The sequence below is a fragment of the Acinonyx jubatus genome, chromosome A3, assembly GCF_027475565.1.
Source record: "Acinonyx jubatus isolate Ajub_Pintada_27869175 chromosome A3, VMU_Ajub_asm_v1.0, whole genome shotgun sequence".
Classification (NCBI taxonomy): Eukaryota; Metazoa; Chordata; class Mammalia; order Carnivora; family Felidae; genus Acinonyx; species Acinonyx jubatus.
The window spans coordinates 115,027,658-115,049,579 of NC_069388.1; the positions used below are offsets into that span (position 1 = coordinate 115,027,658).

Consider the following 21,922-nt stretch of genomic DNA (forward strand, 5'->3'; position numbering starts at 1 on the left):
ATATAGGTACTTTCCCAACATATGAAGGGAATTGTGGGGACTCTTGAAAATTTTGCTTGGAAAGAAAGAAAGGCTTCTGCTGTTAAAAATGAAAACCTTAGGTTTTGTTTTAGTGGGTCAGTTGGTTAAGTGTGCAACTCTTGACCTTGGCTTGGGTCATGATCTTGTAGTTTGTGAGACTGAGCTCCACGTCAGGCTCTGCACTGATAATTTTGCACTTGGAATTCTTTTTCCCTCTCTCTCTGCCTCTGCCCCACTTGCGCGCTCTCTCTCTCTCTCTCTCTCTCTCAAAATAAATAAACTTAGAAATGAAAAGAAAACCTTAAAACCCCCTGATTAAAACCAGTCTGCTTATTAAACAGGGTACCGGTGGCCTCCTCCAAAATAATTGCTAAAGAATGCTAGCTAGGCTAATTTCTTTAGTGAATTATTTTATAATCTACTTAAATCCTTCAAAGAAGTTTTCAACAAACATGTAACAGTTACATATCTTTTATTTTTAAAAATGTTTACCAAGTTCAAAAATTTTTTAAGTTTATTTTGAGAGAAAGAGAGAGAGAGAGAGTGAGAGAAGGGGAGGGGCAGAGAGAGAGGGAAAGAGAGAGAATCCCAAGGAGGCTCTGCATCATCAGCACAGAGCCCAATGTGGGGCTCGAACCCATGAACCATGAGATCATGACCTGAGCCAAAGTCAGAAGCTTAACTGACTGAGCCACCCAGGTTCCCCCCCACTCAAGTTTTTATTTAAATTCTAGTTGGTTAACATATAGTGTAATATTGGTATCAGGAGTAGAATTTAGTGATTCATCACTTACATATAACACCCAGTGCTCATCACAAGTGCCCTCCTTAATATCCATCACCCATTTAGCCCATCCCCTACCTACTTCCCCTACATCAACCCTCAATTTGTTCTCTATAAAGAGTCTCTTACGGTTTGCCTTCCTCTCTTTTTTTTTCCCATCCCCTATGTTACATTTGTTTTGTTTCTTATATTCCACATATAAGTGAAATAATATGGTATTTGTCTTTTCCTGACTGACTTATTTCACTTAGCATAATACACTGTAGCTCCATCCATATCATTGCAAATGGTAAGATTTCATTCTTTTTAATAGCTGAGTAATATTCCACTGTATATCTTTATCCATTCATCACTTGATGGACTGATTTGGGCTCTTTTCATAATTTGGCTATTGTTGATAATGTTGCTATTAACATTGGGGTGCATGTGCCCCTTCAAATCAATATTTTTGTATCCTCTGGGTAAATACCTCGTAGTGCAACTGCTAGATCTTAGGGTAGTTCTATTTCTAGCTTTTTAAAGCACCTCCATACTGTTTTCCAGAGTGGCTGCCCCAATTTGCATTCCTACAAACAGTGTAATAGGGTTCCTTTTTCTCTGCATCCTCGCCAACATCTGTTGTTTCCTGTGTTGTTGATTTTAGCCATTCTGACAGGTGTGAGGTGGTATCTCATTGTGTGTGTGTGTGCGCACATGCGCACTTTATTTCCCTTATGAGTGACGTTGAACATCTTTTCATGTGTCTATTAGCCATCTGGATGTCTTCTTTGGAAAAATGTCTGTTCATGTCTTCTGCCCATTTCTTAACTGGATTATTTGTTTTTGGGCATTGGGTTTGATAAGTATAGATTTTGGATGCCAACCCTTTATCTGCTACGTCATTTGCAAATATCTTCTCCCATTCCATAGGTTGCCTTTTAGTTTTGATGATTGTTTCCTTTGCTTTGTAGAAGATCTTTATCTTATGAAGTCCAAACAGTTCATTTTTGCTTTTGTTTCCCTAGCCTCCAGAGACATGTCTAGTAAGAAATGGCTACACCTGATGTCAGAGGTCACTGCCTGTGTTCTCTTCTAGGATTTTGACAGTTTCCTGTCTCATATCCATTTCGTATTTTTATGTATGGTGAAAGAAAGTGGTCCAGTTTCATTCTTCTGCATGTCACCATCCAGTTTTTCCAACACCATTTGTTGAAGAGACTTTTTTCAATGGATATTCTTTTCTACTTTGTCTAAGATCAGTTGACTATATAGTTGTGGGTCCATTTCTGAGTTTTCTATTCTGTTCCACTGATCTATATCTATTTTTGTGCCAGTACCATATTGTCTTAATGACTAAAGCTTTGTAACATAACATGAAGTTGGGAATCATGATGCTTCCAGTTTTGCTTTTCAAGATTGCTTTGGCTATTCATGGTCTTTTGTGGTTCCATACAAATTTTAGGATCGTTTGTTCTAGCTCTGTGAAACATACTCATAGTATTTTTTTTTTTTGAGAGAGAGAGAGAGAGAGAGGGAGAGATAGGGGGAGAGAGATAAAATGAGCCAGGGAGAGGCAGAGAGAGCAGGACACAGGATCTGAAGCAGGCTCTATGCTAACAGCAGAGAGTGTAATGTGGAGCTCAAACTCATGAACTGCAAAATCATGACCTGAGCTTAAGTCGAACACTTAACCGATTGAGCCACCCAGGTGCTCCTGTTGGCAGTATTTTGATAGGAATTGCATTAAATGTGTAGACTGCTTTGGGTAGTATAGACATTTTAACAATATTTTTTCTTCCAATCCATGAGCATGGAATGTTTTTCCATTTCGTTGTGTTATCTTCAATTTCTTTCATCAGTGTTGTATAGTTTTCAAAGTACAGATATTTTACCTCTATGGTTAGGTTTATTCCTAGGTATCTTATGGTTTTTGGTGCAATTGTAAATGGGATTGACTCCTTGATTTCTCTTTCTGCTGCTTCATTATTAGCATATAGAAATGCAACAGATTTCTGTACATTGATTTTTGTATCTTGCAATTTTGCTGAATTTGTGTATCAGCTCTAACAATTTTTTTTGGTGGAGTCTTTCAGGTTTTCTATATAGAGTATCATGTTGTTTGCAAATAGTGAAAGTTTGACTTCTGCCAATTTGGATGCCTTTTATTTCTTTTTGTTGTCTGATTGCTTAGGCTAAGACTTCTAGTACTATGTTAAATAACAATGGTGAGAGTGGACATCCCATCTTGTTCCTAACCGTATAGGAAAAGCTCTCGTTTTCCCCATTGAGGATATTAGCTGTGGGTCTTTCATATTTGGCCTTTATGATGTTGAGGTATGATCCTTCTATCCCTAATTTGTTGAGGGTTTTCATCAAGAATGGATACTATACTTTATCAAATGCTTTTCTGCATCTATTGAGAAGATCAAATGGTTTTTATCTTTTCTTCTATAAATGTGGTGTATCACATTGACTGCTTTATGAATATTGAACCACCCTTGCAACCCAAGAATAAATCCCACTTGATCACAGTGAATAATTCTTTTAATATACTGTTGGATTCAACTCGCTAGAATCTTGAGAACTTTTGCATTATGTTCATCAGGGATATTGGCCTGTAATTCTCCTTTTTGGTGGGGTCTTTGTCTGGTTTTGGAATCAAAATAATGCTGGCCTTATAGAATGGAGGTATTCTTTTTCTTTTTTTCTTTCTTTCTTTCTTTCTTTCTTTCTTTCTTTCTTTCTTTCTAATAGTTTGAGAAGAATAGGTATTAACTCTTCTTAAATGTTTGGTAGAATTCCCCTGGGAAGCCATCTGGTCCTGGACTTTTATTAGAAGATTTTTGCTTACTGACTCAATTTCTTTGCTGGTTATAGGTCTGCTCAAATTTCTTCCTGTTGAAGTTTTGGTAGTTTATATGTTTCTAGGAATTTATCCATTTCTTCCAAATTGCCCAATTTATTGGCATATAATTTTTCATAATATTCTTTCATAATTGTATTTCTGTGGTGTTGGTGGTGATCTCTCCTCTTTCATTCATGATTTTATCTATTTGGGTCCTTTCTTTTTTCTTTTTGATAAGTCTGGCTAGGAAGTTAGCCAGCTCCTAGTTTTATTGATCTGTTCTGGGTTTTTGTTTCTATATCATTTATTTCTGCTCTAATGTTTATTATTTACCTCCTCCTGATGGCTTTAGGCTTTATTTGCAGTTCCTTTTCTAGTTCCTTTAGGTGTAGGTTAGGTTGTGTATTTGAGACTTTTCTTGCTTCTTGATGTAGACCTGTATTTCTACATACCTCCCTCTTATCACTGTTTTTGCTGCATCTCAAAGGTTTTGGACTGTCATGTTTTCATTTTCATTACATTAGCTTTTAAAAAGTAGAGGTAAATAGGGCTGCCTGGGTGGCTTAGTCGCTTAAGCATCTGACTTCAGCATAGATCATGACCTCATGGTTCATGGGGTCAAGCCCTACCTCTGAGCTGTCAGCACAGAGCCTGGAGGCTGCTTTGGATTCTGTGTCTCCCTCTTTTTATGCCCCTACCCTGCTCTGTCTCTCTCTCTCTCTCTCTCTCTCTCGAAAATAACCATTAAAAAAGTTTTTTAAAGTAGAAGTAAATAAAGATGTTGATTCTAACTACAAACGTTTCCATAACAATGTAAAATTAGTTTCAGAGCTACCTAAAGTGAGGAAGTAGAATGTCAGAATTTCTTATTTCTTCCATATTTAGTATTTCTTCTTTAACACTTGTACATCTTTATTTCCTATTTCTGGAATGTCCTCTCCCTTTATTTGTCTTAGTATCGCTTTTCCTTCAATGCTGAGCATAAGTCCCACATTTTAAATACTCCAGCTTTTAGATTGTATTGTTTCATTGTTAATCTGACATTAGGACTTTTAACGTGTCTAGTACTCAGATATCTATCTGTCTATCTATCTATCTATCTATCTATCTATCTTTTTATGAATGTAACCAATCTACAGAAGAACTCTGGGCAGGAAGAGTCTCTCATACACCTATCAAAGGCCCTCCACACAATATTATTTAGTCATATATTTTTTATTGATAGATGAAAATAGGAATTAGAGGCCACTGACATTATAAACTTTCAACAGCATGATTTTTATAAGAATTCTGTCACAAACTCTAGTGAGAAGAGCAGAGAAACATAGGAAGCAAAGGGCACACAGTAAGTTTGGTAAACCATTCTTTCTACAACAAGCTAGGCATCAGTCTCTCCACATGCTAAACCAGCTAGAAAAATGCATGCACACATATTTGTGCGCTTTTCTAAATACATTTAAAAAAATTTTTTTTAATGTTTATTTATTTCTGAGACAGAAAGAGACAGAGCATGAGTGGCGGAGGGGCAGAGAGACAGGGAGACACAGAATCAGAAGCAGGCTCCAGGCTCTGAGCCATCAGCACAGAGCCTGACACGGGGCTTGAACTCACAAACCATGAGATCATGACCTGAGCCGAAATCGGTCACTCAACTGACCGAGCCACCCAGGTGCCCCACATTTTTTAATATCTATTTTATTTTTGAGAGAGAGAGAGAGAGAGAGGCAGAGAGAGAGAGAGAGGGAGATATAGAATCTGAAGCAGGCTCCAGGCTCTGAGCTGTCCACACGGAGCTCGACACGGGGCTCAAACTCACCAACCATGGGATTGTGACCTGAGCCGAAGTCAGTTGCTTAACTGAGCACCCAGTGCCCCATTTGTGTGCTTTTAAATATGTTTGCACATATTTTATACACACAAATATAATTAGAATATTATTGTGATAAGTTAATTAAAAAGAAAATTGTAAGAGGGTCAGGAAAGCAGGATTTAGTTCTATGACCTTAGGCAAATTACGTAATTTTCTGGGCTACAGGGTGACTTTTGTATATGAGCAAACAGGTCACTTATAGGCCTCAAATTCTATGATTTATGAAAGTAACTTCTTTAAAGCATTGGTAGCACTTGATCTACTGGGAATGTTATCCTAGTTTTTACTTTATCTTACTCTTCTGTCATTTTTAGTGATTTTGTTGTTGTTGTTCCTTTGATGGGTGTTACAAAATTTAATACCTGGACCTCTGTTTTTCTCTATATATTTTACTGGTTATGATCTCAAGAGATAGTGTAGTATAGGTGTTAAAAAAAAAACAACCCAACTCTGCGTGTGCCTGGGTGGCTCAATTGGTCAAGTGCCTGGCTCTCGATTTCAGCGCAGATCATGATCTCATGGTTCGTGGGATCAAGCCCCGCCTTGGGCTCCATGCTGACAGCACAGAGCCTACATGGGATTCTCTCTCTCTCTCTCTCTCTCTCCTCCTCCTCCTCTTTTTCTGCCTCTCCTCTGCTCTTTCTCAAAATAAACAAACAAACACCAACTCTGGAATCAGACTGCCTAGGTTTGAATACTGGTATGCTGCTTGACTAACTGTGTGACCTTAGAGAAATCATTTATTCTCTCTGTGCCTCAATTTCCTCTTCTGGGATTATCTAGCTAGCTGTAAGAACAGTTATGAGAGTTAACACATATGCAGTACTTAGAACAGTGCCTGACAAGTACCCAAAAAGTACTAACATCACTTTCACCATGGATCTCTTATCTACTCTACCAAGCTTTCAACATCACTTATATGTGTTGACTCATACTTTATTCATACCTGTTGACCATGCACTTAATTATCCAAGTATCACCTTAAATTCATATGTGTGATATAAAATTCCTTATTTTCTCAATAAACCAGTTTGTTTCTTTAGCATTCCCTATTTTCATTATGGAACCCATTACTCCTTCTGTTCTACAGATTTGAAACCCTGAAAGTGGACTTTCCCATATAATCTATATCCAACTGGTCAGCAAGTTATGACAATTATAATTTCATAACATTGATTTTTCTTTGGCATCATTATATTCAGCACTAGGTTGATACCTTCCTTTCTGACCTATACCAAGTTTAGCAGTTTTCAGTACCCTCCCTATATTGGGTCTCTGCTGCATATGGTCATTGGATTATTTTGTTTAAAACTCTGTTTATATCACATCTCTGATTTCTAAATTCTAATCTGGAATCAAGTAGTAGCTGATAGACAAATCAGCTATGATGATACTGTGCCATCTAGGCCAGAGTACATAACAAGATCAGAGAAAAGATTCCTTTAGATAAAATTGCTACCCTCCATGATGCATAAAGGGACTGGAATTGGAGTCTAACTCTCATCAGATTGGCATATTCCATAATTTGTGAGCCAATCTAGAAATCAAGCTATCATCAACCTAAATAAATTCCACCTCAGAGGAGCTGCTATCCAAAAAAGTAAACTAACTGTAACTAAGAAGATAATAATATCAGAATGAGTAGGGAAATAGTCTTTACTCTTTTCTGGAAAGGCCTACATATATTTTTCAATTAAATCATACCTCACCTCTTTCCAAAAAAGGATTATTGGCAGCTGACAAAAACAGCAAATAAATTTTTCATTAAACTAGCACCCAAAAGGGAAAAATTTGGCTACAGGAAGAAAATAGAGGGGCGCCTGGGTGGCTCAGTCAGTTAGGCGTCCGACTTCAGCTCAGGTCACAATCTCGTGGTCCGTGAGTTTGAGCCCTGCGTCGGGCTCTGGGCTGATGGCTCAGAGCCTGGAGCCTGCTTCCGATTCTGTGTCTCCCTCTCTCCCTGCCCCTCCCCCGCTCACGCTCTGTCTCTCTGTCTCAAAAATAAATAAACGTTAAAAAAAATTAAAAAAAAAAGAAGAAAATAGATTTGCCAGTAGTAATGAGTAATAGAATTGAGGTAGGTAGAGAGAAAACTTGGCTCTTAGCTTCTTTGCAGCAACTAAGGTTAAAAAAAGAGACAAATTACAAAATTCATATAACCTGGAAGGAGAGAATTAAGTTGACAGTGGTATATATATATATAGAGTGCCAAGTTTAAGTACTAGCTGGCCCTACCACTTATTAAATAAATGACCATGGACAAGTTACAACCTTTCTAAGCCCCAGTTTCTTCATCAGAAAAATGGACAGAATATACTATTTAGTTCCTGAGATAAAATAACATAATAGATATATGTGTGCCTTTCAAATTAACCAGTATGAGCAGTAGAAGCTAGATGTCAGAGAAAACAGAGCACTGAGAAGTCATTAGATATGAAATCACATCCTGAGTTTACCATTTAATTGATGTATGATCTTGAGTAAACCTCAAACTCCTTGGTCCTCAATTTCATCAGATGTAAAATAAGAATGCTGCAACTCTCACAGGCATTTTTGTGAGGATAAGAAGATAATCTACATATGAAAATATTTATGAATTTATGAAGCACAATGCAAATGTAAAGTATTATCATTGTAAGCCAGTTTATAAGTACTATCATAACTTGGGTTTACTTTAGGGTGAGACTCAAGAAATGAGTTGGCAGTATGTCAATACCAGGCTCTCAATAACAAATGTATAGAATACTTAGCTAAATTTCTAACGCCATGTTTTGCACTTTAATGCATCAAACTTCAGGGCAAAGATGATGTAACACTTTTTTACAACAAACCCCCATAATACTGAACTTAAGTGTCTTACTCATTAGGTAGCTATTGAATGAATAGTTAAGAGAACAGGATAAAGTCTACGTAATTTCTTTTCCTATGTACTACAATGATTCAAATGTACCTGGTCGGAACAACCATAAAAAAGCTTATCTATGTGCCCCTGTTGTAAGAGGCAGTGCTAAGTCAGCAAGTTTTATAGTTTGTTTTTCTACTACATGGATAAGAAGGTATGAAAAAGAATCAGAAGCTCTAAATCCCATTCACTCTGTCAGCCAGCACTATTTACTGAGTACCTACTATGTGACATGCACTGTTCTAGGCACTGGAGGTACAATAAGAAAATAAAGACCATACCCTCTTGGAATTTATATTCTAGTAGGGGTTAATCGTATTTGTAAGATAATTAAAACAGAGTATGTTATATGATGGTTAAGTGCTATGGAGGAAACTACGAAAAGAAATACAGAGGGACAGTGGGAAGTAGTACTTGTTATTTCAGCAGCTTTATTGAGCTATATCTCAAAATACCATACAATTTACCCACTTATAGAATGGCTTTCAGTATGTTCAGAGTCGCACAACCATTATTATAGTCAATTTTAGAACATTTTCATCACTCCATATAAAAAGTAATCACACCCCATTTCTCCTTCCCCTTGGCCTCTGGCAAAGACTAAGCTACTTTCTATCTCTTTGGATTTGTCTATTTTGGACAGTTCACTTAATGGAATCATACAATATGTGGTCCTTTGTGACTGGCTTCTTTCGCTTAGCATAATGTTTTCAGGGTTCATCCATGTTGCAGCCTGTATCAGCCTTTTAATTGCCAAGTAATATATCACTGTATAAATATACTATATGGTTTATCCATCCATTCACTGAAGGACATTTGCGTTTTCATTTTATGACTATTACAAATAATGCTGCTATGAATACTCATGTACAAGTTATTGTGTGGACATACCTTTCCTTTCTTTTGTATATACAACTAGAACTGGAACTGCTGGGTTGTATGGTAACCCTGTTTAGTCCTTTGAGGAACTGCTACAGTTTTCCAAAACAACTACACTATTTTACATTCCAAACCAAAGTGTATGAGGGTTCCATTTTCTCCATATCTTTATCAACACTTGTTATATTTGTCTTTTTCACAATAGCTATCCTCGTGGGTGTGAAGTAATATCTACTTGTGGTTTTGATTTTTCATGTCTCTGATGGCTAATGATGTCGAGCATCTTTCCATGTGGTTTTTGCCCATTTGTAGATCTTCTTTGGAAAAGCCTTTTCAGATCCTTGCCCTTTTAAAAGTTGTCTTTTTATTGTTGAGTTGTAAGAACTCTTTATATATTCTAGACACAACTCCCTTATTGGACAGAAAATTGGCCAAAATTTTCATCCACTTTGTGGGCTTCTCACTTTCTTCATGGTGTCTTTTGAAGGACAAAAGTTTTCAATGTCAATGATAATCTCTATTTTCTTTTGTTGCTTGTGCTTCTGAGTTCAAGCTTGTGCTCGTATGATCTCTGAGAATCCTAATCCAAGGTAATGAAGATTTACACCTGTGTTTCCTTTGAAGAATTTTGTAGTTTTTAGCTCTTACATTTCAGTCTTTGATCCATTTTGAATTAGTTTTTATATCTGATATGAAAATTGGGGTCCAAATGCATTCATTTGCATGTAGATATCCACTTGTCCCAGCATCATTTGTTGAAAAGACTATTCTTTCCCCATTGAATTTTCTTGGTACTTTTGTCAAAATTCAATTGAACATAAATATGAAGGTTTATTTCTGGACTCTTCAATTTTATTCCATTCAGGGAGATACTACTTGATGCAGTGCTAAGGAAAGGTTTCTCTGAGGTGCTATTTAAGTAGAATCCTAAATGAAGTGAGGAAGTGAAGCACACGGATATCTGGGGGAAAAACATTCCAGGCCAAAAAAAAAAAAAAAAAATCCTGAGGTGGGAATGTCCTTGGTGTGTTTGAAGACGAGCAAGGAGGCCAGTGTAGTTGGAGGGAAGAGAGATGAAGAGATGAGAAGAGAGTTGGCAGACCAGGTAGAGCCATGATAAGGGTTTTGCCTTTTACTCTATGTAAGATGGGAAGCCTCTGGAGGCTTTTGAGTAGAGGACCAATGATTTGACTTACTTTCTAAAAGATTTACTCTGGCTGGTGTATGAAAATATACTACAGGAGAGAAAGATTATAAGAGAGACTACTTGGAAGATTATGGCAATGACTGAGACATGAGGAGACAATCACAGTAGGATTTAGTGGTAGAGGTCATGAGAAATGGTAGAATGCTGGACATTTTTTTAAGGTATGGATGTGAGAAAAGTGTAGGGCAACAGTTTTTTGGTCTGAACAACTAGAATGATGAAGTTACCATTTATTAAGATGTGGAAGACTATATATAGAAGGAGAAGTTTTGGAGGTCTGTGTAGGGGAATCAGAAACTGGATTGTCAGCATGTTAAGTATGAGGTATTTACTAGATAATGAAATATGAATAGGAAATTTAATATGCACATCTAGAATTAGGGGAGAGATCTATTGTCAATGTCGAAGCCTTGAGATACTAAACTTTTCTGTAAATCCCATTACACAACTGAGTTTACAGTTATCTAAAACTTTTTAGTCTTTTACACATACACCATTAAGGTACATCATACTCTGGCTCTTTAATAGTCTTATGCCAGCAACTGAAGTAATTCCATCTCCAATTGTGTAAATTAAGTTGTTGCAGTTATAATGCTAGTTGTTCTATCTTAGGAGTGGGTGGGCAATCTGCCATGAGGTGAGCATTGCCTATCCCAGCCTCTTGCCTCTGGTGCCCATTCCATGCTCTTAGCTGAGTGTACCATGGGGCTTAAAGTGTTTACTTTGAAAAAAATCAGAGTGTTCAAGTAAGATCTACTACCATGTCCAAGGATGGCACAGGGGCACCAATTATCCACTTCTGACCTGGGGACATAGAGATAAAACATAGCAATACATGACTCTTTCAATGTCCTCTAATTGGAATGAGTTGTTTAAATCCTTTAATGAGGATCTATTAATTTGGGGGAGGGGAGATATACACTCAATTTTCCATATTTTTCTGTTGAATTTCATCTTTTTTTTTTTTTTTTTTGAGAAAGAGTGAGCGAGTGAGCAAGGGGCAGAGAGAGAGGAGAGAGAGAGAGAATCCCATGAAATGCAGAGAAAGAGGGAGAGAGAGTGTGGAGCCCAGAGTAGGGCTCGAGTTCACAAACCGTGAGATCATCACCTGAGCTGAAGTTGGATGCTTAACCAACTGAGCCACCCAGGCACCCCCACTGAATTTAACCTTGAAAAAACTTGGCCTTGCTATTTCAGTCTTCTAAGTTATTTCTGAATCCTTTAATTTCCCTCAACATTCAACAATCCTCTTAATTTAATACACAATTATCCATACTTGCTAATACTTTCATCTCATTCATAAATATAATTAACAAGGTTAATTCCAGGCAGAGTTCTGTGACACACCTCCAAAGTCTTGCCTGAAGTTTGACACTAATCCATTAATTGGTTCTTTTGCCTATCATCATTTAACTGGATATAACTTCATTTCATTACAGCATTAACTAATTCACATTTACTAAACTTTACTAGTACTGGCCTACAATGATTACTGCCCTCCATTAATTTTCTATTTTAGAATATTTCTTTAGTTTGAAACATTAACTTTTTTCTTTATTGAAAACCTAGAACATTAGGTAAAATAACCCATTTTCTAATTTTTAGTGTTTTTCTGTTTGACTTAATAGAATCTGGCATCAAGGAAATTTACTTTATGTATTATTCTATGTGAAAAGAGGTGTGATTTTTAACATATTTAAATTTATTTAAATTTTACACCATGTAGTTTGCATTTTAATCTTGGGAACTTGAAATTTCACATACTTTATTTGATGGAAATTATCATTCACCTCCAAATGTTATTAACATATTTTGCAATCTGCACACTGTCCTTTCCCAATATACTGGTCATCTTTTAGACTAAAGAAACACACTAAAACAAAAATACTTACTACAGAAGTAGACTGTTCTGAAAAACAGAAATGACAATTTTTAATTATTGTGGTAAAAAATTAAAATATCAACATTGTAATATACAAGATGTATTCATGGTAACCATCAAGGTTAATAGCCTACCCTTACATATACAAAAAATGTATTAGAAGCACATTTAAAAACAAGACAAGGGAAATTACATAAAGAGAAAACAGATTACATATATAAAGTTTTTTAAAAACCTTACCTCCTCACAGCATCGCCTGCTTACAATAGCCCTATAGTCAATTCTATCCCAGAGTTGGTCCCTTAATTTTAAGAAATTAGGGAACAATTTTCTCCAGTTTTTCCCTAAAGCCCATGGAAAAATTTCATATTTGGATTCTTCTTCATCTTCTTCAACTGTATTAGCCAGATACCTAACAAAAAAGACCAACAACTCAAAAAAGAAATGGGAAAAGGACAAGAACAGGCAGTTCACAAAAAAATATATAAATTACTTACAAACACATAAAGATGTTCAACCTCACTCATAATTAAAAAATGTAGACCAAAAATAGAAATACAATGAATTTTACCTTGTTGAGTTCTGGATATTTTGTTTGTTTTTTAATGTGTATTTATTTTGAGAGACGGAAGGGGCAGAGAGAGAGGGAGAGAGAGAATCCCAATCAGGCTCAACACTTAGCATGGAGCCCAAAATGGGGCTTGATTCCACAACCATGAGATCATGACCTGAGCTGAAATAAGAGTCAGAGCTTAACCAACTGAACCACCCAGGCGACCCAAGTTCTGGATATTTTTGTATTCCTATAAAATTTGAACTTTGTTCCAGGATGCAGTTAAGTTACTTAGAAACAGTCTGATCCTTTCAGGCCTTGCTTTAATGATTTGTTAGGTGGATCTAGAGCAATGTTCAGTCTGGGGTAATTATTCCCCACTACTGAAGCAAGACATTCTTGAGTACTTTACTCAATATTCTGTTAATTATGAGTTTTTTCAGTCTGGCTGGTGGGAACAGGCAAAATTCCCAGCTCTGGGTGAATGTTAGGCACTGTTCCCTCTAATCTTTCCCCACACCCAAGTAGTTTCCTTATATACATATGGAAATCAGTATCCTCCTAAATACGTGAGGGGGATCAGGCATGCACAGAAACAGGTACACATGACTCATAATAAAAAGAATCATCAACCAAAATTGACACGTTAGAAGTAACATACATTAAACAGACAAGGACATTAAAACTGTTATATTTACTCCAGATGTTCAAAAAGAACAGGAGACACAAAGTGTACTTCTAGAGATGAAAACTATCTGTACAATGAAAAATACATGGAGTAGGATTAATAGACTAAATACTGCAGAAGAAAAGATTTGTGCACTGAAGACAGCAATATAAACTATATAAACTGAAACATATAGAAAAAAAGAAACAAAAATAATACAGCCATCAATGAGCTGTGAGACAACTTCAAGTGGTCTAATGAAGGCGAAACTGGAGTCCCTAACAAGAGCTGGGTGGACAGAAAAAATATTAGAAGAAATAATCGCTGAAAGTTTTTGAAATTTTATGAAAACTATAAACATACAAAGAAGCTGGATGAACTCCAAAGCACAAAATATGAAGAAAATTACATCAACACACAACATAATCAAATTATTCAGAACAGGTGATAAAGAGAAAAACGTAAAGGCAGTCCAGACAAAAAACGAGACGTTAGATAACACAGAAACAGAGGTAATGACAGAGATTTCCCACTGGAAACAATGAAAGCACCATAGATGATTTTCTAAGAAAAACAAGCAACTTCCAATAAAAAAACTGTAAAACATGTAAGGGAACAGTGTACCATAAACATAAACGGACCCTGAGGTCTGAAGATACTGAAATTAATAGTCCAACACGAAATAAATAAATCCTAAAAGCAATAAGAAAGGAAGGCAAATGATCCCAAGTGGAAGGTTTGAGATGCAAGAAGGAATAGTAAGCAAAGATATAAATATGTGAGTAAGTCCTTAAACAAATGTTCAGTGTAAAAACAACAATAATAATGTCTCAAAGTTTTTGGAGGGCTTCATGTAGAACCACAGAATTGCAAAACAAGAGAATGTAAGTTGAGAAAGGGGTGACTGGAGTTAAAATGTTTACGGCTCTTGATTAAAAATAACTGGGATAGAGCTTCCTGGTTGGTGAACATGCAGAGATCAAGGGGTGCTGAAGGGTTATGGAAGCTCCATGCCTTTTCCTCATACCTTGCCCTATGCAAATCTTCCATCTGGCTGTTCCTGAGTTATATCCTTTTATAAGAAACCAGTAATCTAGTAAGTTAAAAAAATAGGTAACTAGGATAACTGCTGAAAGGATATAGACTGCATAATTTCCTAAAAAGCAGAGGAATAAAAGGTATCAAAAAATAAAAATTAAAAAGATCTCACAGAAAAAGTGGGACATAAAGACAACAAGATAGTAAAAAATTCAAATATATAAGCAATAATATAGAATATTATTATTCTGCAGTGAAAATGAATGAACTAGAGCTACACATATCAATATAAATGAATCTCAAATCATAAAGAAACAGAAGGAAGTTACAGAAGAACAGTGCACATTATTCTTTTACATATAGCTTAAAAACAGGAAAAACCAAATGATATATTATTTAGAGGGTTATATACAGAATAAATAAAATCAAGAAAATTACTATCTGTGGAAGGGAGGGGGCTCTAACTGGGAAATTGTGCACTGTGAGCCTCTAAGATTCTGGCAATGTTCTATTCTAAAGTTGAGTCATGGGTATATGAGTATTTGTTTTGCTTTTTCTTTAACATAAACATATACACATTCCATATACTCCTTTTATAGATATGTCACATTAGAAAAATTCAAAAGGCACAGAAATGTATAGTATACTTCTATTCATATAATATATACACTGGTTCATGTATAGAAAATTATTTCTAGACAGATACACATGAAATGGTCATTGTTCTTGAGGAAGGATGCCAACGTCTTGAGACATGAATACTTACTTTTAATTGTATACCTACTTATGTCCTTTTAAAAAACTACATGCATATTCAATTTAGTTACATTAATATAAAAATAGCACCTACCTATTACTTTGCCTTCCCTTAAAATAACTGTACATATTTTTAAATTACCATAATATAAAAGCACCTTATTATGAAACCCATTCAGTTATATGAATCCAATCATGTCCTCTGTGAAATTACATAATTTCTTACTTTAGTATCCTTGATAGTTCTTAGTAAAGGGTAGACAGAAGCCAGAGGTTGGCTCCTTTCACGCTTGTTAACCAAATAAAACAAAATCTATAACATACTGTGGTACTATGCTATCAGAACTACATTGTAATTCTACTCTAGATTAACAATTTTTCAGGCTCAATGTTATAAAAATATTTGTATTGTATGCATGTAAGTTGTCTTCTAATTTGAAATAGATTTTCTTGGAGCAGAGTTCATTTCTTTTGTATAATAGCTAATTATGCTTATCCAAATAAAGAATTAAGAACAACCACACGTTAAAGGATGCAAAAAAAACAATTTAGATACATGTTCCTTCCCTTTAAGCAGCCTATAGTCAAGAAGAAGAAGTAACTAAGTATGAAACAAATAACTGTACAAGAGAATATGGAATAATGACAATAAAAGTCCTGAGTGTTGTAAGAACATATAGGAAGGAAAAGAACTTGAGTTAGAACTGTGGCTAACTGGGACATTTGGGTGACTCAGTCAGTTACACATCTGACTCTTGATTTCAGCTCAGGTCAAGATCTCAGGAACTGTGAGACCGAGCCCTGCGTCAGGCCCTGTGCTGCACTTCATGATGTAAGTGTGGAGCCTGCTTGGGATTCTCTCTCTACCTCTCAAAATAAATAAATAAACTTAAAAAAAAAAAAAAAGAACCGTCGCTAAGAAAATATTTACTGAGAATTATTGAGTCAGGATATATAAAAAAGTATGATTAGATATAAAATGGAAATTATAATCCATGTTATACAGACTACTACACGGTAAACTCGTGCTGCTTTACTTTACTGGTAATAACATTACCAAAATGTCAAACAAATCCAATTTCAGGCATTTGTAAGAATTAAAAAGAAAGCTTCTTTTGGTTTGTTTTTAATTTGCAGGTAGAAAAAACTACAAAATAGATATTGTATCAACATAGAGGTATAATATAATACTAAGGAGACATGTTAACAGCAATGTAGCTTAGTGGTTAATCACTAAATTTGGCCACGGGCAAGTCACACCTGACTGTGCACCCCAGCCCTGCCACTTACTAACTTTTGTGAGACTTGGAAGTACTTCCCTTCCTAAGTCTCAATTTCCCCATATGTAGAATGAAGAGAATTTAATAATGTATCTCACAGAGAAGATTCAAGGAGCTTATAAAAAAAACAATTTTTGTGGTGTCCTGCACATAACACTCAGTATTAGTTAGTACTATTATATTCCCACAGTTTATCAATCATCACTAAATTTTATAAGGTTCATTATCCCTTATGCATGGGGAAATATGTCTTCTAAATACAAGGAGAGATCAGTTTCTTCTAGTCCTATTTCTTGAATCACACTTTGAGTCTGAATTAAATAGACTTTGAGTAAAAACTCACTCATCAGTGCAAACAGTTGTTGAGGTATTCAACTTAAGTATTTTTTATATGTAGTTCCCTAATTAAGTACTTAAAATTATATTCATACATTCCCAACTGCAGTATTATATCCAGGTACTGGGTATAAAAAGTTTCGAGATTGAGATACATTTTCTTAAACATTGCTTCTAGTATAATTCTGACCTATAGGCTGGAAAGCCATGTTATTAAAACCATTTAACAGAAATGGTTAGTATCAAAGCTAGTATGAACAATCCAATATAAAGTCAATAGAAGAATAGAAGAATTGGAAAAAACAGCTATATTCCTTGGTCAAAGTTCAGTGTGTTAAGTAAAAGAGTCAGTGGTTACTAAAGAAAGGTGTCAGATATGAATAACTTCTTTTTTTTAAATGTTTTTTGATGTTTACTTTTGAAAGAGAGAGAGAGGCAGACAGAGCACGAGTGGGTGGGGGGCAGAGAGAGAGGGAGACAAAGAATCCGGAGCAGGCTTCAGGCTCCAAGCTGTCAACACAGAGGCACCCAGGCACCCCAGATATGAATAACTTCTAGGTTACAGACAAAAATCTATAATTAGTATGTCTGTAGCATTTTCCACAAGTTGTTTCATGTAAAAGGAAAATGATGATGACTTTAGTTTTTGAGAGAGAGAGCATGTGCATGTGCATGAGTGGGGTAGGGGCAGAGAGAGAGAGGGAGAGAGAATCCCAAGCAGGCTCCACACTGTGTGGTGGAGCCCAACAGGGCGCTCCATCCCACAAACCATAAGATCATCTGCAAGATCATGATCTGAACCGAAAACAAGAGTCAGACGCTTAACTGACTGAACCACACAGGTGCCCCAATGACGACGATTTTTGCTATCAATTTACTGGAAATTTCAAACCGAATATTCTGGATTTTAAAACATATCTGAGTCCAAAAGAGGAGAATTTGGGATAATTTATATGGAGCACTCTGAAATATGTAAAAGATACAATACAAACCCAAGTGGAATACTGAAAAATAAATCTTACGCATATGACAGGATAAGATCAGTGAAAAGAACATAAAAATATTCTATTAAAATAAAAAAATATATAACTTCTATATATAAAGCCTATTCAAGGATATACATCAGGTTTTTAAAAGCCTCTGTTTTATTTTTTTATGGGTTGCAATGTAAACTTCATTTACTTATTTTTTTAAGTAAGCTCATACCCAATGTGAAGCCAGAACTTACAACACAGAGATCAAGAGTCGCAAGTTCTACCTAATGAGCCAGCCAAGTGTCCCAAAACAGACTGTTTCAAATAAGTTATCATATATATTATAAATAAGGACAACAAAAATCACTTAGTAGAAAGCATACTTACAGAGCAATAAAGAAATTTATCCTGGTATGCTCATTTATGGCAAATTTAGCTCTCTTGAAATAAACAAAGGTCATAGCCAAAAGATACTATAGGGAAAAAAGTAAAAGTTAATATTAATGTTTTATGTTCATACATAAAACTGCTTTAAGATAGTTATCTTTACGATGAATAATAAGCTAAAAACAATAAAGCATTATCTATCTTTATTACAGAATTACCTATTTATTTGGGTCCTTATTTGCTGGCTTCCTGTAATCCATGTGAATGGTAAGAAATAGTTCTGAACCATTTATCATGATTAAGATTAGGAAGAACTCCTAAATTTTATTATTGCCAATATTTTTTGAACCAAAACCCTAATTTTTTTCTATCTTAAATTTCAAATACATAGAGAAGTTGAAATAATAATAAGACAAATAACCATACATCCTTCACCTAGATTCATCAATTGTTAGTGTGTTGCCACATTGGCTTGACATATGTATCTATACAAAAATTTTTTCCTGATTCCTTCCAGTTAATTGCAGACACCTATACTCATTTTTCATTCATTCATTCATTCATTCATTGTGGGGGGGATTTTTAAAATTGAGGTATAATTGACACAGATGTATATATTTAAAGTTTACAATGTGATGATTTGTTATATACATTGTGAAGTGAATAGCAAAAACAGGTTAATCAACATATCCTTCACCTCACATAATTATCTTTTTTCCCTTTTTGTTAAGAACACCTAGGGTCTACTCTCTTAGAAATTTCACATACTCACTTTTAAAAATAACTTCAAATCAGAAATTAGAATAATTTATTCAAATGGCTCTATTTTCTTCAGAAAAAAAGTATTTTAAATGTGTTATTAGAAAGACATATCTTTCCTGGTATTAGGGCACTGTCCAGGTTCTATATGTTAAAACTAAAAACAATTAAAGTACTGATGTATTAGATTCTCTCTCATAAAATGCCTTTTTATCCTACCTTCACAGGATTCACTACAAAGGTGACTCCAAGTTTTCAAGATAACTTTCAGTAGAGAACTCTTAAATACGGTATGCATGGTTAGTTACTTTAAAAGCACTGCCCCCTGCTGTCCAGCAACTTTAATTACTGTAATGCATTTAAAACTGTAAAGTAGGAAACTTACAACTCCACATGCACATTATTACACAGCTATTTTATATGAAGGCATTAATATTAATTTTTAGAAGTGTTAGAAGAATTGTTATGTTTAAAAAGATCTCATCTTTTAGAAATACATCTTGAAATATTCATGGATAAAATAGTCTAGTTTTGGGAAGAAGGATTAGAAGAAACAAGCAGAGCCATGAGCTGATGATTACTGTAGCTCCATGATAGGCACATAGAGGTTTTTTAATTCTATTTTCTCTACCTCAAGGTATACATGTTTGAAATTTTCCAAAATTAAGTTTCCAAAATTAGAGATTAAAAAGACCAAACTTCGATTTTATCTGTGTTATCTTAAGCTTGAAATAAAAAAGTTCACATCAATATTAATTTAATGTATATTTAATCATAAGCCAGGCTTCCATTCATACCTTTCCCACATTAAATGGGACATTAAATTTAAGTGTGAAATGAAGTCATGCTGAATTTTCTGATATGACTACCTGGTCTAAGATACCATTTATAAAGCTGAGATCATAACTGTTCTGCTAAATCTAAAAAGTACAGAAATATGGTCCCTAGTATGTAAGTCAGCATCATGACGATCTTTTAGAAACACAGATTCTGAAATAAAAAACACAAGGACCTAATTTTATCTATAAAATTATTGGGATTTGTTTTACCTATAAAATATTAACTGTATAACAGACCGCCTTAGTGAAATTAATCTCAGAATATTCAGTAATTCAGAATTACTCCATAGCCTGATAAGAGGTGATAATTCTGATCAAAACATGTTAAGTCTATACTGATTCTTGTTTTCAATCAGATAACAGACTTAAGGTCACTTAAATATAATTAATAATATTCTGCAATTCCTCAAGTATAAAATGAGTCTATGATATATGCTAATTTCAAAAATTAATGCATAAGGATTACCCTTAGAAGGAGCAATGCAGGCTAGTCCTTTTCCTAACAATAATTAATAGGATAGAAAATTCTTATAAGGTTTTGTTAAAGTTCTGACGGTTTAGTAACATAATAATTACATCTTTACCAAATTTACCTTGTCTGCAATTTTACAGCAGCAGTCCATCCACAAGAAATCTTGAATTAAATCGTCATCTAGAACAAAAGATAGCTATGACTTGTCTTTTAAAAACAGAATGTCTCCTTTTGAAGAATTAATTTCAAGATAGGGGATTGTAAATGATGCTTAGAAATCAAACAAAAATGCCTGGACAAGTACTGTCTAAAATGTAATTTTCACTTCTTTGGTGCATTTACCATTGCAAGCACTGTACAAAAAGTTACAGCTTTTACTCTTGGGTTTCCCATCTGATTTGCTCGGGCCAGAGAGGGTATGGTAGAAGTGTTTGGTTTCCTGACTATCCCAATAGCTCTTTGAGAAAGATGTCTTGGGTAACTGTAGATTAGCTCTTTATTACTTTCAAAAATCAATCTTTACTGGTAGAAGTGGAGTCTGATAAAAGATAACTCAGTCTTTAAGAAATAATGACTAAATGAATATTACTGATTTTCAAACTGTTTTTACTCTTTCTACTACTTTCCCCTGTTAGGTCTCAGGGTATTTTCAGTTTTGAATTCTTCTTTTCACCTATTTATCTCTGTCCAATTATCTATTATACAAATAATAATGAAAATGTCTATATAAAGATTCATAATTTATTATCTATTTACAATTAATACTTAATTCTGGAAAAACTGAGTACTATGACAAAAGATTAACAAAAATACTTTTAAAATATGCAAAAAGTAGGTCAAAAGTACTTACTTCAATTTTAAAAGGTCAAAATATATAATCCCCAAATATATGAGTAGTTGTCTGAATACAATCTGAGAAAATCTGCTTTTTCCATTCCCCCCTTCATTTTAAGTTAAATAACAAACAAAACATACTTCTTTACACTAATTTTTACATCCTAGAAATATCAATATGGTCAAATACATGGAAAATTCCAAGAATAAGTACACATTTTCTTAGAATTAATTTCTGCTTTGTTAATTCCATTTTTTAAAAAGTAAACTCTACACCCAACATGGGGTTCTAACACACAACCCCAAGATCAAGAGTCTCATGCTCTACTGAGCCATCCAGGCATCCAGCTATTTCTTAAATTACTTATGGTAGAACCAGGTATTTTCTATTTCTCAGGATCAGCTATGAATAATAGAAAAGTTTGTTGGTAATAGTTTTGCACTAGTCTTAATAAAGAGAAGGGGGAACTTATATTAAGAGTATTATACTTACACTACTTACATTTTTTCTTTTTAGCTCATCTTCTGATTTTACTTTACTTTAAATCTTAACCAGCTTGCCCTTTCTTTTTTCTTTTCTTTCTTTCTTTCTTTCTTTCTTTCTTTCTTTCTTTCTTTCTTTCTTTCTTTCTTTCTTTCTTAAGGTTTATTTATTTTG

At 34.8% G+C, this 21,922-nt stretch overlaps 1 protein-coding gene across 6 annotated transcripts in view; it reads right to left on the reverse strand.

Moving 5' to 3' along the window:
• The window catches only part of SPDYA (speedy/RINGO cell cycle regulator family member A), a 37,877-nt gene that overhangs the window by 9,066 nt on the left and 6,889 nt on the right, over nt 1–21,922 (reverse strand). For all 6 annotated transcript variants that reach the window (XM_027033463.2, XM_053201065.1, XM_027033465.2 and 3 more), the window contains 3 exons: nt 20,552–20,610; nt 18,361–18,446; nt 12,610–12,781 (listed from right to left, as the gene is read on the reverse strand). In XM_027033463.2, the coding sequence (XP_026889264.1) occupies nt 12,610–12,781; nt 18,361–18,446; nt 20,552–20,610 (317 nt within the window). The remainder of the gene's footprint in view (nt 1–12,609; nt 12,782–18,360; nt 18,447–20,551; nt 20,611–21,922) is intronic.